The 24347-nt window shown below is 43.4% G+C and overlaps 1 protein-coding gene across 3 annotated transcripts in view; it reads left to right on the top strand.

Annotated features, from left to right (window-relative positions):
* The window catches only part of CEMIP (cell migration inducing hyaluronidase 1), a 102495-nt gene that overhangs the window by 67212 nt on the left and 10936 nt on the right, over positions 1-24347 (top strand). For all 3 annotated transcript variants that reach the window (XM_015873036.2, XM_015873038.2, XM_015873033.2), the window contains 9 exons: positions 7269-7444; positions 7995-8204; positions 13412-13617; positions 16578-16647; positions 17511-17639; positions 18348-18433; positions 21724-21855; positions 23264-23299; positions 23382-23537. In XM_015873036.2, coding sequence (XP_015728522.1) covers positions 7269-7444; positions 7995-8204; positions 13412-13617; positions 16578-16647; positions 17511-17639; positions 18348-18433; positions 21724-21855; positions 23264-23299; positions 23382-23537 — 1201 coding nt within the window. The remainder of the gene's footprint in view (positions 1-7268; positions 7445-7994; positions 8205-13411; positions 13618-16577; positions 16648-17510; positions 17640-18347; positions 18434-21723; positions 21856-23263; positions 23300-23381; positions 23538-24347) is intronic.

Here is a 24347-nt window from a genome sequence, read left to right as displayed (position 1 = left end):
TGCATATCTGTATTTGAAAATGTATCACTTCCTGGAAAGCAGGAGATGAGCACAGCTGATCTGAGGAGTTTTGGTAACGGAGGATCTCAGTGTGAGAGATTTGAAGGTTATGAAGTAATCAACCAGCTGGCTGTTTTCCTTAAAGAGTTATATCTAACAAGACAAGTAATCTTATGTTTTAGATTAATTTTACTTTTGTTTTGCTGCTAAAGCTACTGTTTCTCTTTTGCTATGTCTCTGGACTGCATTGCTCTGAGGTGATGTCTTAACCAACCCTTTCTGGAGTCATGTGGCACATGTACTATCCTGAGCCACAGGAAATGGAGGCTGTAGAGTGCTGCTAAATTAGTCTGAGCAGAAGGAGCAGGAAGCTTTGCGGAGTTGCAGCATTTTTCTGTTGAAGGTGACTAGCTCTAATCTGGAACAAATTGCTTTTGATGAGAGGACCTTGCAGTCTAGTGACTGTAAAGTGACCTTCAGACACACTTCCATGGTGAAGCACATCTTGCTATTGCCATGAGCATGGAAGTGAAATGCCAAGAGGAAAATCTGCATCTGCACTTGAGTCTGTGGGGTGGCCTTTTTCTTCCTGAACTCGATTTTGGCACAGTAATGAGCAGAACATGGAAATATGCAGTAAGCTGCATCTCTTGTAAATACCTGAACTTTCATTTGCCATAGTTTTCAAAAGCATATGTAATTTTGCAATATAAAAGCATGTAACAGCTGAAGCCATTTTGTATGGCAGAATTTTCCTGGTTGTGAAACATGCACGTTACCATATCTTTTGCTTCTACTCTTGCAGTTGCTTTAGAAAGAGGTTTTGTCAGCATTTACAGTAAGATCTTTCTGAGAAACCATCAGTGCACTTGGAACATCCAATGCACCCGGGATTTTGCTTGGTTCTCTGAAAAGAGCTGCATTATCTCTGATGCAACATCTTCTGGAAGGTATTGAATGTGCTTCCTTTGGCAGACACCTCCCAACAGGGCTCTCGCCATTCATTGTTAGACAGTCTGAAAGAGAGGTGCTCGTCAAGCCAAGAATAATATTATTCACAGCATGAGTGTATCATAGTCTTATGACTTAAAATGACTAGTAGTTTCAAAGAAGATGCATCTCCAAGTTGGATATTTTTCTTGAGCAATTTTGAGCTTTTGGAAAAACTGTACCAGACCAGTATGTTACAAATTACATCATGAAGATGATCTTGGAAGATCATCAGTGAAAATAAGGATGACATATGAATAAATCTCTTAAAATTCCCATAATCTATTGGGTCTGAAAAAACCTTGTATTTAACTTTTATAACAGTGGCAACTGAGTTAGTTTCAGGAAATTAGTAAGGGGTTAAAAACTGCAAAAAAGTTAATGTAATTTTTCAAGTAAAGAAGCAATGGAAACACTTGTTAAAGTAATTATGCTCTTGGTCTCCAATTACTCTTTAGGAGAATTAGGACATTCCTTTTATTACCACAAATGACATGAACACTGCGGCCAAAGTCTGCCTTTACTTATAACCAGGCAACTTCATTGACGTCAATGGGATTTCACTGATTATATAAATCAGGGCAAAATTTGGTCCAGTAGTAACAATCACATCCAACTTTCTTGTAGCAAACGTATATTCTCACCAGAAAATAAAATCATCTGCCTGATTCTAAGTTCAGCACTGATGAAATAAAACAGGGGAAGGCTGAGCTGTCCCACATCTTTAGCAGCCAGGAGGTCTCTGACCTTCTCCATGCCTAACCATCACCTAACATACACTGCCCTGAGCCATGATGTGCAATTAAACAGGACAAGGAACACTAATGAGACAGAGGGTGCTATCTCCATGCAAGGTGAGCATCCCCCTGTGCTTGTGCATCAGTGCTAGTCTCTGATTTGCATTCAGAAAGCACTTGTCATAAATGTCTGCTTCCTTTCCTGATGTGAGTTATTCAGGCCTGCTTTACTCCTCCCGAGCAAAGGCTTCTGTGCAGATATATTTATACATGGTGTCTCAAGGGATGTCATTTGTAGTAAGTGGCGTGGCCTGATTATCCTGAGAGTTTTAGTTTAGCAGCTGAGAACTCCTGAAGTCTGTCCTTTAAAAGACAAATGGTAAAACCTTTCCTGCTCAGATGGTTTATGTTCATTTTAATCTCTATGTTTTTTTTCTTTTCATTTTTTTTGGGAATAAGCCTAAATTTCAGGTCTGATCTGTTTAGGGATTCTTTCTTAAAAAGAGACGGAAAAATTCATCTGTGTTGACATCTAATTTGTTGTGGTAGCCACTTGACATAAGAAGGTTTAATTATAATTAGTGTTCTCATCATTCGTCAGGAGTTTAACAGACATAGTTTAGCGTATTGGGACAAAAAAGTCAAATTCATTATTTAGGTCCTGCCCCATTTATAGTGATACTTCCTGCTGAAAACTCCTACTTGCTTTACTGGCTAGAAGTGGCCTGATGAGAGGCTGGGCTTTTCCAAACAGCTTAAGGGAGTAAATACTCAATTCCCACCAGGAATCTTTTCAGTAGGATTTGGATGTCTAACTGTGGACTTAAGACAATCAGTGTAGGAAGCAAGGGAGGACACGCAGGAACTGATCTTATGTGCTCCCTTATCACAGCAACTATGCTCAAGCCAAAACTGCTGCTCCCTCAAGGAAGCCACAGCCTGGGTGAGGGCTCAGCCCTGCAGATCCTGCTCCTGGTCAGACGCTGACTCTGATAAATTGAGACTTTTTCTCCACCGACCTCCTTTGTTTGATTTTATTCATTTATTTATTTTTTTCTCTGTGGGAACAGATTAAAACCTTTTGATCTTGCAGCTTCCCAAGGGCAGGGACGATGGCACAGGGCAGAGGGAGGGAGGAGGAAGGAAGGAAGGAAGGGTTGTGTTGTGGCAGCACCGGATAATAGGAAAGATCAAGTATTTGGTCAAGTTTCCCTGGGAAACAAGTCTTATCTGCATCTTCGTTGCACTGTGTGAAGTTACTACCAATGCTGATAAGTTTCACCATGGAATAGAAAGGATGAAATGCCCTTTTGTGTGTCTATGTGCTCTTGATAAAACAAGAAAAACTTTTTTGTGCATAGCATAATTACTCCAATTATCCCACGTATTAGTGAATTTATGATTATGAGCCTACATATCTCTTCAATCTAGCTTATGGAGCAGTGAATACTATAGAGAGATGGAGCTACTTGTTAGTATAGAGAACTTGGAATTAAAAATGTAGATACAAAGTGATCTAACAACTTCCCAGAAACCACCTGTGCCAGCATTCATTGTGTGCTGAGAAGGTGGGAGAAGTTACTCCACCAGCAAAATTCAGATACTTTTAGAGATATAGAGGGTTCTCTTTAAAAGTTGTCATCGTTTTTTCCTAGAAATTGCCAGAAGCTCTTTTTCTGAAGCATCCCTGGTGGGGTGGGCAGGAAGTATTGTGTAAGGTACCCTTGTAGCAGTCTTTTCAGCAGTCTTTTCCTTCTATGTCTGGGCATTGCTTTGAACTCCTTGTAAAGTTTCATCCTTTCTCCTATAAGTCCTTTCATTCAAAACCTACTTTCCCTTGATTAAGAAAAATTTAGTCATTAAGATGTCAGGCTATAGTCTATGACTCAAGACTGGTCAGATCTCTCAAGCCACGCTGCGTTGCATTTCAGGCATGCAAGAGCAAATCCCATCAAACCAAATCAGAATAATGAGGATTTGATAGGATGTTTGAGTGAACATTTGTCAGTTATTAAATATAAAGCAACAGGGGCATCACCACCAATGATGACAAAATCTTCATAAAAATGCTAAATCTGGCAGAGGTCTGGGCTGGCATCTGCAATGAGGTGCACTGGTTTTAAAGGTGCCCTGAAGGATTTGCTGTCACTCTGTTATGTGAGTTAAGCAGGCAAGTTTGTATTTAGAGTGGTTATGCACTGGTACAGGATGCTATGGGAGGTTGGGGAGTCAATATCCCTGGAGGTGTTCAAGAACCGTGGGGATGTGGCAATGAGGGATGTGATCAGTGGGCATGGTGGAGGTGTGCTGATGGTTGGACTGAATGACCTTAGTGGTCTTTTCCAGCTTTAATGTGATTCTATGATTTCCTTTAAAAACTGGTTTAGGAAACATTAAAAGACCATGAGAGGGAAGGTCTAATCCACAGAGCCTGGAGTAGAACAAAAGACCCCTTAGAGAAAAAGAATGAATCCAGGAGCATTGTAGCTCCACTTTATTTTCAACAAATACAGGCTTTCAGATTCTCTTCTGAAAGAGAGATGTGGCACTTTATGGTATGTGAAGCTGAAGCATTTAGAAATGTAGAAATATATCAGAGAGGTTTTTCAGAGACATCTCTGAGTGCTACTCACCAGAGCTGAGCACCGCCCACACCTGGAGCTGCTGAAACAGTTCTACATTTCCACCCTTCCCAAGTGTGATAAAGCCTGAGCCCAGGCCTTGGGGTTAGGTTCAGGTATGGCAGGTTTTCCTGGAGCTTTGTACAGCTTGGAGAGACTCAGAGTTGCTATGATGTTGACATAAGTGTGTCTTTGATTAGTGGATCATCTATGTTTATCTTAATGCATACTTTCTTTTAATAATTACCTTCTCCTTCCAAAGTGCCCTGGTGACTTTCATAGTCACTATCTTGAGTCATGAGCATGGAATTGGTCTCCTATTTTGCTGAATCAAGACCTTTGTCAGCAAGCCCATACATTAAAGCAGTTTTTTTCCCTGCAAATTAACATTTTGCTAAGTGAAGGCACTGGTATGACAAAGAGAGCAACAAACCCAGGGCGTTCTTCTGAGCTCAATCACATGGACCTGTTGTGGGGAGATGTAATCTGTCAGCATACAGCTTTGTTTGGTTTAGATTATAACACAGCACAAGCCTGGCTCGCCAGCAAAGCAACATCTGTCTGTGAGGGATGCAGCACGAATGTGCTCAGAGAGGAGATGGTGAATCAGTGACCCTGCGCTGATTATTGCTTGGGCAATCCCAGGCAGGGCTTTGATGCTGAAGCAGCAGGCACGGCCCTCCCATATTCTCAGCACAGAGTTGCCTTTCTTAGCACCAAACCACTTCTGGGCTGGTTTGCCAACTCCAGGCTTGGGTTTGCCCATGTCCAGATGTCACACTGCTCCCCAGGGAGACAAGCAGCAGCCTGGCTTCAGGTTTACAGCCCTGCAGCAGGACGCTCCCAGTGCCACGTGAACTGCCCAAGCGCACCATGGAGCAGTCTCTTTTGTTTGATTTCTTTCCCCATGCCAATCACCAGCGGTGCCGGTGGAGGTGCCACGTGTCTTTGGACGCACATCGAGGTGCTTCTGGCCCCATGGGAAGTGCCTGGTGCCAGTTTCCAGCAGGAATTGACATCACCGGAGCAATCCCGTGCCCGGCTCTGTCTCCCATGATCCGTGTCATTGGGATGGCCCCACGGCTGTGGGCACTTTGGATTTCTGGCTGCTGGGAGGAGAGGTTTGTTTTTCAAAACTCTGTTAAAGGAGCTATTATTCAAAATCCACTTTCACATTGCGAGGGGATTGCTTTCCATCTCTCCTTTTATCTCCAAACTAGTCAAGTCAGCAAAAGCACAAAGTGAAAAACATGCACCCAAGGAGTTATATTTAGAAACTGGTTAGTGCGTATTTAACATTCCTGCCAGTGCTTACGCTATTTTGCATGTCTGGACTGGTTTTAAATTAAATTAAATACATGCAAGCATGACATTTATTATTCTAGAGCTTAGCACATAAATAACAAAACTGCCCATCTAATTCCACTGCCACAAATCCTGGGGATGTGGCTTGAAATAGGACGTTCTTAAGATTATCTGAACTTCTTCCTGCATTTCAGTACATCAAGGAAAGGTCAGCTCGGGGGGAAACTAAAAAGTAACAGCTTGAAAATGGTTTCATAACCTGCGGCCGTGTTCCCTAGCAGAGCTGCTCCAGGGTACAGCGTGGGGCATCCCTGTGCAGAGGACACCGCTGCCACTGCTTTTTTAAATAGAGGTGAAGAAGGGAAGCAGAGCTGTGCTGGGGGTGAGCTGGGTCTGATGTTGGCCACAAGCCTGAATAGATCTGGCTTATGCCAGCTCTGTGGGGAAGCTCATGGCCTTTCTAGGGAAGAAACTGCAAATACAGGTGAGGTGCAAGCCCATGGCCCCTTACTGCCCTCATTTTTGGGGCTGAGCATCTGATTTCCACAGCACTCTCTGCACATGGCAGACAGTGGTGTGAACCTTGCCTTGCAGGCAGCAAGAAGGAGCACCAACCCTTCCCAAATCCCAGTATTGCCTTTGAACTACACTGCTCCCAGCACCAGCAGAAAGGGGGAGTGAATGGTGTTTGCTTATCTTTGTTATAAAGTCATAGCAGCGTGTTTTGGTTAAAATAAGAATGTTTCAGAGTTCAAAATCCTCCACGCAACTTGGCACTTCTACTGCAGCACAAAGTGCTTCACAATGATAGCCAGGCTTTGGGCTTGCCATTTGTTTCTAATTACTGCTTTGAATGATTCCACTGAAATGAAATACATGCAAGTGTAGCATTCCTGAAAGTTCAGTGTTTACTTAAAGAGTTTATTACTTATTTTTACTGGAATAATACAGAACGTAGTCCGTAAGATGAACCTTTTCCCAACTGCATTCTCTGCAGAAAGCCGAGGAAGGAAGGAAGGAGCATGAATATGTTTGAATGAAATTACAGCAAAGAGATTATTTTGCTCTCTAGGCATCCACAGTGCCTGGGCTTCACTCCTTGCTGTTCAGGGCAGGGAGGGCTCTCTGTGGTTTTAACCCCTCCATAGAGCCAGGTGTGTTTGTGGAGGCAGGTTAGGAGCGATGTGCTCTGGCATGCAGTCCTATCAGCTGCCGATGTGCAGGGCAGAGGGAGGTGTTGGGAGCAAGCTGGAGATGTACAGGCAGATCTAAACTGAGAGTTCAGTATAGCAGGCAGGGAGAGGTTTTGCAGTTCTGAAGTGATCGCAGTCTCTTTCTAAGGTAGGAGAAGTGTTTTGTCTAACAGCCTGTTGGTTCAGCTCCCTGGCTAACTGGAGCAACTTCAGACCAAAAATCCCACTTCCTCTGTTGCAAATGTCTCAGCAGGACATAGAGGGACACCTGTACTCCAGCCTTCCGCCTTTTGAGGAGCCAGCCAACAGTTTTTGCTGATTCCAATGCTCTTTTCATTATCAACCAACCCCACCACAGGAAGTACAAGGGGAAACCAGCAGCGCTGGCACAGTAACTCTGAAAATGGATCTTGTTCCTGCAGGGAAAGCAGCATACCTCCACGTTGGCGAAGTCATTGATGGTGTCGACATGCGGGCAGAAGTGGGGCTGCTGAGCCGGAACGTTGTGATCATGGGAGAGATGGAGAGGCAGTGCTATGAGTACAGCAGCAAGTTGTGCTCCTTCTTTGATTTCGACACCTTTGGGGGACACATCAAGGTAGGGCTGCAGCCTTCCCCTTGCACTTTCCTCCACCCAGCCACACCTTCATGTACTGAGAAAGTCAGGCTGAAGGAATGGAGGAATCTCTTGTGTCAGCTGCTGAGCAAGCAGCCCCTCCCTGTGGTGCAGCAGGTCCACCCCACTGCTGCTGCCTGTCCCTCAGCTTTGAAAAACATCCCTGCATATATTGCTCACCCAGTGAGTTTGGTGCTCAACCCATCCAGGATACAAGCCCCATATTCCAATTCTAGTTTTCCCCAAATTCTGGTGGTGCTCAGTTCAGGAGGTTCATTTTGAGCCCAAGTGACAGAAACTCATGGGAAACATTAAATCTGAATGTTTTTTTCTTCCAAAATAAAGTCAAAAGTAGCCATGACAGAAGTAATGCTATCACAGAGCATTAGCCATCATGACTTCTTGCCTTACTTTGCAGCTGTGCACTCCCTCACACATAGTAAATCTCTCTAGCGGACACATCTATTGTTCTCTACATCCCTGTGTTCCCCCTTAACGCTTTTATCTTGATTGATGTTCTGTCATTCTCCAGATCGGTCTTGATTTTAAGGCTACCCATCTTGAAGGTCTAGAACTGAAATATATGGGCCAGCAGACAATGGGACATTACCCGATTCACTTCCACATGGCTGGAGATGTGGATGAGAAAGGAGGCTACAACCCTCCGACGTATGTGAAGGATGTCTCCATCCACCATACCTTCTCCCGCTGTGTCACAATCCACGGATCCAATGGTTTGCTGGTAAGAAACCCAAATGTCTACCTTGTAGATCCAGGCACCAGTCGTATTATTTCCTCATAGCGTGAATACAGCTTAATTACTGCAACGTAATGTGTTTTATTGTTAGAACTCGTATCTGTTTATTTCTCCTGATTACATAGATACGTGTTCCATGCATATTTCAACCTGCATTCTTGAAAGGAGGAGACAAAGTGGCACTGAAGGATGTGTATGACTCAGAGCAGGCAGAGCTTTTGTCTGTGTGCAGGGATGTCTCTGGGCCAGCCCAACTTTAATGAGTAGTTGGACTAAGCTACAGGCAGAGCTTGCTATTTAAAGACGATAATCAGAAGGTTTAAGTGTGCTTCATCTCTCCCGTAATAAAGCTTTGGGTTTGCAATGCCATTCACAACATTAAGCATTCACAGAGCTCTGGTTTGTCAGAATTAATCTCCAAAATGGAAAATCTTTTTGGATAAATCTATATAACGTCACGTGCTTATCAGACACTTTACAGTGCACCAGAAATGCTAGGAGCACAGTCAGATTCTCCCTTAGATGCAGAGATGCCTCCTTCTTTGTTGTAAGTGTGCAGAGGGAAAACATTATCATTCTGAGCATCCTCAGTGAGGCTTTCCTCACTGCCACCCCACCTCTGTTCCCTGGCTTCCTCAGAGAGCACAGTTGCTCCTTTGGCACTTCTGGGATAGGAATAAGCTGTGTTGGTCCCAGCCCTTGTTGCTTTATTAGTCTTGAGTTTCCCATTATTTTAAGACAGTATCTTCAAAGCCAACTACACCAAGAATTTCAGATGGGGTATTTTCCACCCACCTGATGATGGTAAGGAAACCAAGATCTAAAATGTTATGAATGAATGCTGTTCCTGAAACTAAATATCCAGTCAGCTCCACTCACAAAACCAAACAGGAGAAAAGAGCAATCTTTACTTGCATTCAGGAAGTATAAAGATATCAATCCCAAAAGCAGAGCTGCTAAAGGTGTGGAATAAACAACAAATTTGACTAGCCAACATTTTCCCCAAGTATCAGTTCAAATACAAAGTCTTCCTTTTGGAAAGGAATGCAGGCTCCTGCCTCCAAAAGTGGCAGCAATGTAAGTGGAAGTCACAGGCATAATTAAAATGCACAGAAGTTAAAGAGAGGGCATTGAAATTGCAGTTCCAGAAGAGGAATGGCTTTTATCTTCTATTTGTGAATCCTGCTTTTGATCTCTGTCCTTCTAAGTTTATAACGTGAAATCTAGTGACTGAACTCATCTTGTGGGGGGAAGAAATATGTATATGACACTCAGGATCATATGGTAACTGTCCATTCAAAGTCACCAACACAGGTGAATATACAGAGTAGAAGAGCACACAGGATTTGTGTGCTGCAGAAGGCTCTTACCAATGGCACCATAAACACACTATCTGTGTATACAGAGTTTGCGCAGTTTTTGGGGAACTGCAGACCAGCTAGAGCCCTGCTTATCAGTCTGACATGAGATCTTAATTCCTTATTCATTGATGGTTGCCAAAGCAAATGCCCTGTGTCTGGCATTTTTTGTACCAGTCAGATAAATAGATTTGTATAGAGCATTTGGAAATAGTTCTGTCTCTTCTGTTTTCTCCAAGTGACAGCTGTGCTTCAGGGGATGCATGGCAGAGGGATCCACATGCTCAGGCTTTTCAGGCATGATGACACAATGAAATTCAGGCAGACTGAGGCAGCTGATGAGAATAGCTTTCGTTCTCTCTGTTACTCAACAGCCCCTGATCTAAATGACCATGGTTTGCCTTCAGGAAAAGGCACCCTGGAGGAATCTTAGATTCTAGGATGTAAAATCTAAACTGATAATTATAATTTATCAAAATGTGTCAACACTAAACTCTGCATTTAACCTATTTTTTATTCTAACCATTCAATTATTGCTAATGGCTGAATTGAAAGCTTCAGTGAAGTAAAGCAATCTGTTTGTTCAGCTTCATCAGAGAACAGGTACTCCATAGGTTGCATCACTTAAATGATGTTTCATTGCTCAGATAGACATCTGCAGCTAACAGCTCCAAGCCTTGATTCTTCATGTGATACCACTGCAATCTCCTCATCTGCTTTCCGATTCTATTTCCCTTCCTTTCCTGTTCCTTCTGCCCCAGAGAAACTCACAGGCACCCACATGGGTCTCTGGTGAGTACTATGGTTATTCTGTGTATTTCTTAGCTGTCTACTGTCTTCTGACTTGGGCAACACTGCCTGTTTCTACATGCATGAGCAAACAGCTCCTTCTGCCCCCAGGTAACATTCATTTCCTCTGAGGTCAGGGCGATCCAAAGTGTGCTTTTCTCTCCTTGATGATGTACACGAACTGGACTTTGTAAATAGTCATGCAAAACATCTGGCTGAACTGTTAAACCTCAGCATAGCATAGCATTTAAGGAAGCATTTAAACGTCGGCCATTGGTTTCTCACATGACTGTAGTTAAGTACCTGTGCAAAAGCTTTCAAGGGTTATATATTTATTCTTGATGGCAGAACTGTTTTTCTGTGGGTCTGCACAGTGCTGCTGAAAGTTCTTATCCCAACAGTATCTCACTTCCCTCAGTGAGTTTTTCTGTGCTTATCTACAAATTCATGTTCACTGGGAAGCACAGAGGGCCCTTCTGGAAGCAAATCTGTAGAAATTCTCAGCATAATTATTGACAGCTCCAATAATTTTCCAATGTTTTCTTTAATCCATTGGCCATAAAACCACCTACTTACACCACTGCAACCCCTGGGATCAAACTTTACTCTGATTCCCACTCTGTCCACTGGACCCCAGTGAGCAACCTAAAATAGAAACTCCCATTAGTGCAAGAAATTAAATGAAGGTCAATAAACATCCTGTCAAGATCCAGGGGAGAGCTGTACTTCATGGAGTAAGAGGTTGAGCTATGTGACTACTTCAGCAGTATCTGATTTTAGTAATCCAGCTGTACTGCACAGTGGTTGTTTTGCCACAAAGGGCATTATCTGTCCATAAATTACTCATGGTTAAGGTAAGATTATGGACTGTTAAGAAGGTTTTAATCAAAAATTAAGTCCTTTGAAAAAAAATCTTTTGGAACGTGCAGTTCTTTTTGCTATGCAAACATTTCAGTACTGGACTTGTGCATGAAAAAACATACAGGAAACTAAGTCAGAGCTGAGTGGGAGATGAGATATGGGAAAGTAATTCATCAAACAGAGGGTGACAGATACAGTAGGGACCATGTCCCTGGCTGATAACTCTGTGCTATTCTGCTGGCTTTCAGGGATGAGTTAGGACAACATTGGGTTTGTTGGCTCTGAGCCCTTCTGCCAGAGCACATTCCTCTTTCTGCTTCACTCCTCTCTCAACAAACAGGGAGAGATATTCTCTTGTGGCATTACTTCCCATGAACAGTGGTGGGCTTTGCCCCACTATAGTCTGATTGCCAAAGGTTTTCATATCCTAGTCCTGGTGCAGCACTGCACTGGTTGGAGAGACAAATGTCTTTTCCATGTGGATAATGTTTCTCTGAGGAAACCATTTCCATCATCTAAATGTCGCATTACTTACATGCTTCTCCAGTTTTACTGTTGTGTGAGAGAAAACTAATTGTCTTTGGTGGCTGTCTGCAATTTTAACAACTCCGAGATTGAAAGACTTCCTCTACATGCTGGAAATCTTCATCTGAAAAGAGGTCACTCTAATGAGATCCTCGCCTATCCCATAAACCTTTATAATTGCAAGGCTGGGACAGCTCATGTATCCAGGGAGGGATGTTTCAATGTAGTACATATTGTTTATGCCTAAATAAAGAAGCCTTGACCTTGCAAAAGCTGTCATCTAGTTAAATTAGAGAAGTTAGCAGTAAATTTTAGTGAAGTAATTTAGTGGAATGTACCACTTTGCAGGTCATTTTAACTTCCTTTAATTTACTGTGGTGACTTATGTTCAGAGATTTGAGTATTTACACTGGAGCATGGATGATACATAATAGATGTGTGTGCAAATGTAAGCTTGCAGTAGATTTGGCAAGCGAAGTATGCTCTCTTAAGTGAAAGCATTTTTGTAATCATTTCAATGCTGGTCTTGGGATTTGATTTGAAATTGGTTCTCCTGGCCTTGAGATGAGGCGTGTAGATGACAGAAGAATCTCAGTCCACTTACAAAAGTAATTCAGGTGCTTGGGAGTTAAGGTCTTTCAACAACCCTGTAAAGAATGGTTTTGATATCCAGTTTAATAACATGTTTTGTCCCTTCATGATTGCTGTCTCATAAGAAGCATTTGTAGGAAAACACTGGTGTCTATCTAAACTTTGCTAGAAAGGTTTCCCAGGTCAAAGGTAGGTACTGGGTGAAGGCTGATAGGACAAACGAGAGACCCTGGGACAGACAGCATTTCACCAGTCTAATGGAGGCTTGAAATTTGTTTTCCATATCCCTGATATATACATTAACAACTGACTTGTTGGACAGTGTTTGAGGGCTATTGTTTTCCAGCCAGTCCGAGCCGTAGGCTTTGAGTTCACGTATCTGCTCCTGAAATTGTTTTTTCAGATCCTCCAGTGAGGTGATGGGTATTGTTCTATCCAACACAATAGTGTACTCTGATGTTAACACCACTGAAACCAAAACCAGAACAGCACTGATTAACACCAGCTGATTTCTCTCAGGGTCAAGTAATGCTTCTGTCAACAACTCGGAAAAAAAGGATCAGGTCAAAGCTAAAACAAGCCAGCCTGTCTGGAAAAAAAGACTTGCCACCTCTCTGATAGCCTGAAAAAATATTTTTTCAGCTCAGCTGCATTTTTCAGATGTATTTTATGTAGCTGCTTGTGTAACTCTACGTGAAGATGAATGAGCCCAGATGTAACTTGAACATCCGACATCCTTCATTCACTTCCGCACCCCATGTTTCTTCCAGCCTCATGCTAAGATAGTCTCTGATTTTGCAGATAGACAAAAGAATGGAACTAACATTCCCTTGATGACAACAAATTCTAGTTTAATTTAATTTTTGAGAGGTTAACAAATTCTAGTTAATAACTCTAACATCTAAACTTGTTTGTGCAATGAGCGCTTAAGAGTAGAAAGTGATATTGATTTTGCTTTTGCTTGTGCACCCTGAGTTCAAGAGAGTACTGGGTTGCTATTACTATAAAGTCTCTTCTTTACATGCAGTGGCTGAAGGATGAAACTTGACCTTTGCTGTGTACATGCAGGTGAAGGACGTTGTGGGTTATGATGCACTGGGCCATTGTTTCTTTACCGAGGATGGACCAGAAGAGCGCAACACGTTTGATCACTGCCTTGGACTGCTTGTTAAACCCAGCACTCTGCTCCCTTCTGACCGAGACAGCAGGATGTGCAAGCTGATCACAGAGGGTGCTTATCCGGGGTACATCCCTAAACCCAGACAAGACTGTAGGTGAGTGGGAGCCCTTCTTTTCTTCTTTCTACTTTTGCTGGATTTACCCACAAAAGCATTATGAACGTATAATTATGTTGTCACCTTTACAAGTCTCATTGCATGCTCCCGAAGTTTGGGAGAGCAACCTCTTCAGGACCTTTCTGCTTGTGTTATTTAGTTGCCTACACGCCTAGGCTGTAATTTTCATTTTTAGCATGAAGCCAATTGTGATGATTGCTACTTAAGATATTATTGGAAGTCTCTTTTGAAGTGGGATTATGCCTTGCACATTCAGGAGTTGCAATGGTTCAATAAAACGCTCCCAGAATGAGCTGGATTCTGACATTAGTGCCCACGTGGAATGATAGTTGATTATGAAAATACTCACATTTATTCTGAAGCTGTTATCTGTAGAGAACAGATATAGTTTAATGATACGGGATTGGTATTTTGCATCCATTGGCAGTTTACCCAAACTGTGAAGAATATAACAAACATGGTGTAATAAATGCAGTTTAGCACAGAATTAGGGCTTGGTGATAGAAGATCAAAGACTGTATATGCCTGTTGGATCACTAAGTGTGTCTATGCATAAGCTCATGAAAATGTTTCCATGAGAACTTCCCAAAACTTTTATTTTTCAGTATTAAACTTGAAAAATACTCAGTGCCTTTCATCTCCCTTTTGCAAGATCCTTTCCTCTAAGTGTCCTTTCGGATCTGCCAACTGAGGTTTAGATGAGGATTATAAAAGCATTTGCAATGAGAAGGGATTTTACAAGTCCTTTTTGCAGTTCTGTTGCCTGTAGAAAAAAAAATCAAATGAAGTATAGAAGAAACATGACCAGCTTAGCTGCATAGTTAGGCATTGGAGTCTGTTCTTGCTAGAGTTCATGGGTTCTTTGTTAGTAGAAACTTTTAAGCACAGGTTAGAGAAACACCAGTCATGAATTCTGTTCTTGCAGTTGACCTTATCATAAGACAGAGTATGGACTCACTGAGCTCATGAAGTTCCTTCTAGCCACTCCCCCCCCCTGATTTTCACAGTGTTTTTCTACCTCAAAATCAAGGTGTACAGCCTAGGAATGTGAATTCATTGCTCATTACTGGCTGCTAGGGGAAACTCCTTGTTTTGATATGTGTTTGGTATCTCATTACCTGTGTAGTTAACAGCTGGAAAAGCAATTGTAATGAAGGGACAGTGGTAAATAATCTAGAGCAAATATGTGGACGTAAGTTTGCCTTAGAAAGCTTTAAATTGACGGTGATCATCAAAACTTGACAGTAAGACTGCTGTGCAAGAGAAGTGGAGTCAGACTTCTGTCTTTTAAATGAGACGGTAAGAAGCTGATTAATGCCTAATACCAGCTAAAAACCTTTGGGTGTTTTATTACATTTAAAAGTACTCTTAGGCTGCTGAGACTCTATCGCTATCACCCATTCTGTCCTCAGAACTGACTGGGGTTTGGTCCAGAGAAACATATTTTTAGCTTTTTACTTTGGCAAGAGAAAGAGATGAAATTCATGCGGTGCTTTCTTTCACATCTGTGTTTGTTTATAAATGACACTTAATGTAGCCATTCATAAAATAAGAGTTAATCAGCCGTTGTTCTCATTTTCCACATAATTCGCTTAATACTCAGAGGGACATGTTTTGTGTCATTTGAAATATTATTGCAGGAAAATAGCACTAGGAATGATAAGAGGATGCATAATGAAGTCCTACTGTATCATGATCTGCAATGTCTTCCTTTATAAAAGAATTTAAGGACCAATAGATTAGATAGAACCTTTGTTCTTCACTGTGCTCATCCGGCCTGCTAGTGCATGTGTACAACATGGTTGCCCTGTGCATCAACCCACGCCATCCCCATGGGCAGCAGCCAAAGCACTCGGCACAGGGTTGAGGGATGAGTGCCAGCTGTGGCTCTGTTGGCTTGGAAGAGGCAGGCAGGCAGCTGCTGCTGGTAATTAAGACAATAGGATTGTGCCAAATGATACAGTAACACATCCAGTGCACGCTGCTCTGAGGAACAGGGCTGGTCTGAGACAAGTCATTGGGAAATACAGCAGGTTCAAGGCCCTTGTCTGTGCATTTGGAGGCAGTCTGTCAATAATCTCATGCTGTTTTTTCTAGCCCAGCCTCGAACGTTTTCATGGTACAGTCACATGTACCAAATGTTGCCTTAGTCCAGCAAATTCCTTTAGAATATAAAGCCTTCTTGAAGTCCTTCATGAAAGAGACATAAGGGTTTGGTAGCTGCACCCCCCTCAGGAGGGTGAATCCCACCCAGCAAATTTAGGGAGCAAGCTGCATGTCTCCTGAATGTTTCATTCCCAAAGTTCACGTGCCTGTTGGTTAATGATTACTGTATGTCACCGTATGGACAGTGATAGATTGATCTTTCCTCCTCGATGGGAATCTCCCAATTAAGAGTCTTTTTATGTGCATTAGGCAAATGGAGTCTCTTTGTCCCAGAAGAAATGCAATGCATAATGGGGTGGGAGCAAATAAAGTTAATGAATCACAGCAGCTCTGTGTAAAAGCAGGTGCTAGGGAACACTTGGAAAGCCTTTAGAGGTAATTCATTGAGTCCCTTGATTAAACAAACCTCTAATGAACCTGAGGGCTTATATGGGGGCAAATGCTTTTCTGTAGCTTGTGCAACAACATATTTACCTTATCATAAAACATGACTGACATCTGACAGCTTCATAGCAGGCTTGGAATTGCAATAGAAATTCCTCATTTAATACTCTGGGGTTTTAAGAGATAAGGCCATGTTCTCTGTCAAACCACAAAGGACAAATGTGGTATGAGAAGAGAAAGAAAAACAACAAACAGGCCCTTTGCCCCTGGGCAAGACCCCTTATCTGGGGTCTTATCAGCCATGCCTGCACTGTGAGGAGCTGAGCCATGATTCTGGCGTGCGCTTCATGTGTCATTTTCATCTCACTCTTTGTTTTCCTCATCTGCAGTGCCGTATCCACCTTTTGGATAGCGAACCCACACAACAACCTTATAAACTGTGCAGCTGCGGGGTCTGAAGTGAGTACAGAAGTTTCTTATTTGGTAACAATTCAGTGCTGAGGGCCCTGAGAGGCCGAGATTCTTGCTGGAATAAAACCTGCTTCTGTTACTCAGGCATTCTTGAAACTGCTAGAAAGAGACATGTATTAATGTGGTTAGTGCTGCCAATGAAAGGTAACGTTTTTCCTTTTGCTCCATACTTCTTACTTCTCCACACTTGCTGTTTCTAGAGCTGGACAGCTTTAACAAAACTTCCCAGCCTTTGCACAGTGTGCAGCCTGAATAAATGAAATATATCTGGCTGCACAGTTCCAGTGAAGTCTTTGGCAATGATTCTGTTGGTCACACTACAGTAATGTTGCCCTTAAATTTCAATCAGCACTAATGCTAATTCCACAGAAATCCTTGGTCACTTTGGGAGCTTTTAATTTTCTACTAAGACAAATAAACAAGCAAACCAAGGCTTAAACAAGGAGATGTGGTCTTTCCAGAAGTTCAGAACTTGATTACTAAGGTTCAGGTTCCTAAATATATTTTTAGACAGCTAAATGAAATGGATCTGATTTTTAAGATGTGCACATGCACGGATAGGAGGGCATCAGTGTGTGTGTGTGTGTGTGTGTGTGTGTGCTGTGAGTTAGAAAAGTCATATACCTTTAAGGTAGATGTCACAGATTAAATTAAAGCAGCCTGATGTTGCTGTACAGGACTGTGACTGTAAGAATGTGTGTGAGCGCAGTTAGACAGGTCAATGCTGCTAGCTATGATTTGTCCTGAAATCTCCTGGCTTACGTCTTGAGGATTTACTGATAAATCCTTGGGCTAATGCAGACCAGCAAAGAGGTTCAAGCGAAGGCTCAGATGTCGTTTCTTTTTCTCAGGAAACAGGCTTTTGGTTTGTTCTGCACCACGTGCCAACGGGGCCCTCGGCGGGCATGTATTCCCCCGGCTACTCGGAGCACATGCCGATGGGGAAGTTTTCCAACAACCGTGCGCATTCCAACTACCGAGTGAGTCTGCACGCAACTGGAATGCTGCCGTCAAAAAAACATCGCTTTCTTGCTCCAGCTCTTTGGATCTGCAAGCTATTAATGCCTGTGCTTTCTGTTTCGCTCTGAGTTCATGCAAACTTGTTTGTGTCTGGAGATAGAGCAGCTTGCAGGCTGGTGGGGCAGCGCTCTGAGCCAGCATCCTCTTGGCTCCTGGGCACCAACGCTCTTCCCTCTGCTTGGCTGCGCTAGGCTCATTCTTCCCTTCTGCCGTCCTAAAATAGTGCCTACTGGAGCATCTATTGGCAGCTTGTCTAATTATAGACCTTAACTGCCAATGTTAGCAATTAACCAAATGGCTTTTAAAAGAATAAATACAGCCATTGTGTCTGATCGCCTTCTCCTCACTCTTTCCCTGTTTGCTCTCTGCATGCTGTGTGTGGTGCCATGGTAAGGACTGCCAGTCCTGTGGCTACAACAGTGTATGTACGTGTCTGGGGGTATGCTCAAAAGAGATCTTCAGTTTCAGGAAATCTTGGGCAGTCTGGGGTGACACACGCAATTCCTGATAGCATTGATAGCGCTCTGCTTCATATGTTATTAACAGAAGCAGTTATTAGGATTGTGCAATATACTTTGGCTTGGGACAATTGGAGACAGAACTTGGAAGTGAAAAGAACTGTAGAATGTGTACATAAACCATAATATTACATTTCCATTTTCTTTCAGGCTGGAATGATCATCGATAACGGTGTTAAAACCACTCCTGCCTCAGCCAAGGACAAAAGGCCCATTCTGACACTGATTTCTGGGAGGTAAAGAGCTCTGCATAGCTTGGTTTGGAAAAGACTTTAGCACTGGTTTAGAACTATAATGTTGCTTGCAAGGAAGCTGATATGAATCATGGCAGTGCTTTTTTGGGGGCAGTTATTGAGGAAAGGATTTCATTTGGATTTTGCAGAATCACTAAGGTTGGAAATGACCACTAAGCTCAGCCAGTCCAACCACCAACCCATCGCACCATGCCCAGTGACTACGACTCGTTGCCACATTTCCATGGCTCTTGAACACCTCTAGGGATGGTGACTCCATGGTGATTTATCACTTTCTAACTTTGTCTCCCTGTTGTATGTCATAAAGAACCCCCAGCACTGCATCCTCCTGTTGTTTTCTTTGCTCTTTAGTTTGCAGCTGAGCGGGCATGGATATTACATCTGCTCCAGGGTATTGTATTGATTTCTCTGGTAGATGGCAAAGACAATTAAATGCTGTCTGGCCGACAGCTCTGCTGGGTAGAACTTGATGCAAGTTTCCCACAAACAGGAAATGAAAGTACTTCTGGGGGATGCTGTTGATCTTCTTCATTCCTTCAGGACCTGCTTGAGCAGGGAACATTTTAGCAGCAGAGCTTACACTTTGATTTCCAGTTTCTGTCTAGTTCCAAATCTACCTAGCGATAGTTATGATTAAATGCGTGGTGTGACCCTTCATCCCTGGAACTGAGTGTAGCATCCGTATGACAAAACAGAGTCACTTAGAAATGCTAAGAACCTCTTTACAGAGTGTATTATGTATCAGCAGACTTAAGCCAGCGGTAGCTCCTGAGAAGTCCCACTTTCTTCTGAAGCAGACCCCCATGGGGAGGTTGATGTAAGCAAAGGGCTTTTTGTAGGCAAAGTATTTCAGTGTTAAGGGCTGCACTTGCACCCTTTTATCTCATTAGAGGCCCAGTCTGGCTCTTAACATAGTTACCAACCCCAGGGAGAGAAAAGGACTTAAATGCTCTCAAGTTGCACAGTTTTCTTTCCTGACTTCATTGCCTCGGTGGGACTCAGACATTGTTTTCCCACGGCTGGGTCTCTGGACAGAAGAAACCAAACAGGGAAGAGAAACATCACCGCTCAGGAAGGGACTGTTTGGTTTTTCCTTTCTCCTTTCCATCTCTGGTGTGCAGGTTGCCCACGCTGCTGGTTATGCACTGGGAAAGTGCTGTGCTGGGTTGGTTCAGCATCTTCTCTGGGGAACCTCTGTGCTCTGCGTCAGCCCAGTGCTGCACTCCACAGCTGACACTAAAAGAATTTCAAAAATGAATATAATTTACATTGCTTTAATGTCAATTTAATTAAAATAATTAACCAAATAGTAAAATTATCCCCACCCCCCCCCCCCCCCCCCAAAAAAAACAAAAAACCAAAACCAAAAAAAAACCAGCCTTCTCTGCAAATACCTCTAAATTCTCTTGAGAAATTGATGCTGCTTCTCCAGTAGCTGAACGCATGCCTTGGGAAACTGCTGGTTGCCACAGGCACTGTAAGGGATTACAAAAGGCAATTTGTCCCTTGCCCTACAAGGCAAGAATGACCCCTGGAAGCCAAGCAATTCAATATGCAGTCATGTTTGTGCTTGGTGATTACCCAGCAGTACGGGCTGCGGCTCAGATTATTTGTACTGCTTTCCACTTTTCACTTGTTGAGACTGAAAGACTGATTAAGTGATTATAGCTACACTGGCCAGGACAGTCTTGGATGTAGGCTGGGCAGTTACAGAGCTGGAGAGATTATTCTGCATTCAGTTACAGCATTAAGTATCTGGGCAAAAGTCTGTACCCTGTAGTGCTATTCCAGATGCATATGGATGTGAATGAAACTGGAATCTATCTCAAAATATCTGTATTTAACAATGTCCAGGGAATTCACAAGGGCTGATACTAAATCTCTCTCTGAAAGCAAATTGGTAGTTATGAAGCTGCCAAAGTAATATTCATTTACTGGAACCCTATCAGCCTGGTGCTTGGTTTTAGATTGATATGATGGCTTATTAAGCAGAGCAAAGAGCTATTGAATATCTGTTAGCAGTTTGACAGCTTGGTCTCGCTACCCGTTGGTGAGGCATGAATTTTAATCTCTGGACCATCCGCTGCTGGCACTGAGTTGAATGCTCAGCTGTCAGGTTCTCTAAGCTGTGTTGAGCTGATGGGAGATGCTCCTACAGCAGCAAGAGGGAGAGCTCCTGGGTGAATGGCAGCCAAGCTCAGCAGTGCCAAATCCCTGCTTGGATGCTCTTGCCTGAGTAGAGGCAGGAGGGCAGCAGAGGTCACATTTTGCTGCAGCTTCTACTTGTGTCTGCTTTTTTCTTGTATTAGGCCAATATTTCATCATCACTGAGAATATCAGAGCTAGAAAATCTCTTATGTATCCTGAGCAATGTGCAGTGGGAATAGCGGAGGAGCTGCTCTCAGCCTTGCTCCAAGATAATTTAGTTCCTTTTAACGGGGAGGAAAAGTTCTCATTGCCACAATATAGCCAAAGCTAGGAGGAAGAATGCTCAAAACAGGGAGGAAAAGGGTATTTATCTCAACAGGAATGCACTGAAGGGCTGGAGCACCTCTCCTGTGAAGAAAGGCTGATGGAGTTGGACTTGTTCAGCTTGGAGAACAGGAGACTCTGGGGAGACCCTATTGCAGCCTTCCAGTTCATGAAGGGAGTGTATAAACAGGAGGGAGACTGAACTTTAACATGATCTGATAGTGACAGGACAAGGGAGAATGGCTTCAAACTAAAAGAGGGAAAAATTGGGTTAGATGCTGGGAGGAAATTGTTTCCTCAGGGTTTAGTGAGGCACTGGCACAGCTGCCCAGAGCTGTGGGTTCTCCATCCATGGAGGTGCCCAAGTTGAAGTTGTGTGGGTCTCTGAGCAGCCTGAGCCTGGTGGATGGCAACCAGCCCACAGCAGGGGGTTGGAGCTGGGTGGGCTGTAAGGTCCCATCCAACCTAAGCCTTTCTAAGAATAGTAAAGGATTAAAAAATGTCTTCAACTTTTGGGAGCAATAATAAACTTTCCATGCTTTCAGCAATATATCAGCTATACAACAATGGCAAGGTGAAAGGAAACTTGGAGCTTGTCTTTAAAACAGCCTCTCCTGGACCAGCTGTCCTTTGGCAGAGGGCTTTGGCCACCACTGCTTGCCTAGACACACTGCTTGGATGGACTGCTGTCCCAGAGCTGCTCTCAGCTAGCAGAAACCAGATGTTCAGCAGGGCTGTAGACCGAGCAAGGCTGCCTTCCCTTGCTTGCCAACGTTCCTTCTCTCTCGTTCTGGTTGCAGATACAGCCCACACAAAGACGCTGATCCTTTGAAGCCCAGGGAACCTGCAATAATTGAGCGCTTTATTGCCTACAAGAACCAGGATCACGGGGCCTGGCTGCGGGGCGGAGATGTGTGGCTGGACAACTGCCAGTGAGTTTTGCCTTATTTCAACTCTCAGAGTTCAGCCCGGTGTTTATGGCAAGCATAGCTGTGGTTCAGACTATTTATACCGCTTTGCACCTTTCATATGGCCAAGGGTTGAAATAAAGATGAAAACGTTACATAAACACAGGTGTTATTTTACACAAAGAAAACCTATTTTTGTCTGAACTGAAGATCTCTGAGGTCGTTGGGTTTCTTTTGTGTGTGATTCTGACCAGCATTCAAAATGGAAATGTGCAAACGCACATGCACTAATGCAAATAACAGCACCTTTTGTTTTTTTACATGAAAAATGAGGTGCTTCAGAAAGAGAGCAGCAAAATCCACCACCTCCCCTGGCTGAGCCTGGTAACAGATCAGCTTTATGTGGTTGGCTGTTATGCTGAATAAGCTGGTAGTGATGGGGCAGACATGAAACTATGCATCACAGCAGCAAGGCAGAGAAACTGGGCGCGTGTGTCTTGTGCTCTTTCAGGGCTGTTTCCTGCACTGGTCAGAACAGATATTTCTTTTGCAGTGGAAAACAGATGATCATCTGTGTTTTCTTCTGCTGAGCCAGGTTCTTGATATCAACCACAAAGAAGAAAGAAGAGAAAAAGGAAAAAGCTACTTTACAAGGCATATTGTGATAACCGTGCCACGGGTATCTGCCTCAGCATTATCTGGTGTCCAATTGCTGGCAGAGCTGCCTTACCTCGGAGTGACCCAAACCTCGTGGGCTGGCTCTGGCAACCTGTTAGATTGGCAAGAGCAGGACTGTGGCAGAACACTCTGAAATGTGATGCTGAGCCGTCCCGTTTGTGCTTCCTGGGAACTTAGGAGCCAGGGATACCTTGGACACACTATGGCCAACAAAGATGTATTTGCAGATCTCTAGCATGTCGTGTAGGGTTTGTGTTGCTGAGTGCCACAGACAGAGGATAGCAATGTTCTGAGTGCATTACCTTGCTTTATGAGCTCCCAGTAGCGATCTTATGGGTGTATCGGAATTCAAGGAAGCGGCTTGTAAACTGTAATTGCCTTTATGGCCACAGTAATTTCCGTTTCTGTTGCTACAGTAAGACTTATGTATTGCATTAACAAAACAAATGTTAATATGGCATGCGGCGTCCGTTTTATGGAGCCGCAGATATTAAAGGGAAGGCGATGCTGTGTAATGGACTGCCACCTAGAGACAGGAGAAGGACAAGGCAGAGCTGAGTTTTACTCGGCTCTGCCCCGATGGTTTTAATATGCAGGAGAGATCCGTGATAGAAGTGTGTACTTACTTAAATACCACCTAGATATTAACTCAAACTACTGCATTACTTGTAGCCTCCCTGTAAGCCTGAGGCATGGATCAAAAGTGTATAATAATAAAGAAAACCCTTCTGAAGCACCTCTCTTCTCTTGGCAGGTTTGCAGACAACGGCATTGGGCTGACGCTGGCAAGGTGAGTGTCACACAGCTGGTGCTCAGCCGGGGGCACAGGGAAGGTGTGAGCATCCTTTCACCTCCAGCCCTTTCCTTCCTAGTGGTGGGACCTTCCCTCACGATGATGGGTCAAAGCAAGAAATCAAGAACAGCTTGTTTGTTGGTGAGAGTGGAAACCTGGGCACCGAAACAATGGACAATGAGATCTGGGGACCTGGCGGCCTGGATCACAGAGGCAGGACTCTGCCCATCGGCCCGTAAGTTCAGCTCAGCCCATCATCACACTCACCACTTCCACTCTCAGTACCAACACCACCACGGTGTGGTTTCTTCAGCACAGTGTTATTTGCACACAAGGGGTTTTGGTTCCATGCCTCTCAGTCACCAAGTCCTAGCCCAGATGTAGTTACAGAGCTCAGCACTACTGTTACTATTACAGCTGAGCTACAGGAATTTAATTCCTTAATTAAATAGTTTCAAAGCATCCGGAGAACTTTGTGTGTGGTCTGTGCATGTGAAGGAATATTTTGCTGTTGTTCCTGAAAACATAGTTATCCTAATGGTAGCTCTGTGCTGACCAAACAGCTCAGCTGGTGTTTTTGTGCCACGTTCTGTGTCTCAGCTTTGCTTGTTGGTAGTGATGCAATAGGCTTTTATTAACCGTAGTGTTCATGAAAAGCCAATCTACTAGGACTCACCTTCTAATTGTCATTTCCACTTAAGTAATTGGGCATATATCATTTCTAGTGTTGAGTGCCAAAAAGCACAGTGGCAGAACTGTGAACTTGCCACCATTCATATGAGCAAGGGATCAAACTGGTTTGTTATAAGTGAAAAATGAAACACCTTCTCCTCTTAAGGAGTTTAAACATCGCATTCACTTAGTGTTAAAACACTCTCATCTTTACCTTGCAGCTTCTATCAGAAAAGGCTCAATTTTAATTGTTTCACAAGTTTGTGCCCCCTCAATTGTTTTCAGTCCCAGAAATGAGATCTTTCCCTGCTTCCAAATGCATTTTTACTGCATTCGGGTTACACTGTTTCTCCTCGAGTTGGAGAAAGATGTG

This window comes from Coturnix japonica, chromosome 10 (genome assembly GCF_001577835.2).
Source record: "Coturnix japonica isolate 7356 chromosome 10, Coturnix japonica 2.1, whole genome shotgun sequence".
NCBI lineage: Eukaryota > Metazoa > Chordata > Aves > Galliformes > Phasianidae > Coturnix > Coturnix japonica.
The sequence above is the reverse complement of the archived record's forward strand: the minus strand, read 5'-3'. Positions and strand labels throughout refer to the sequence as shown.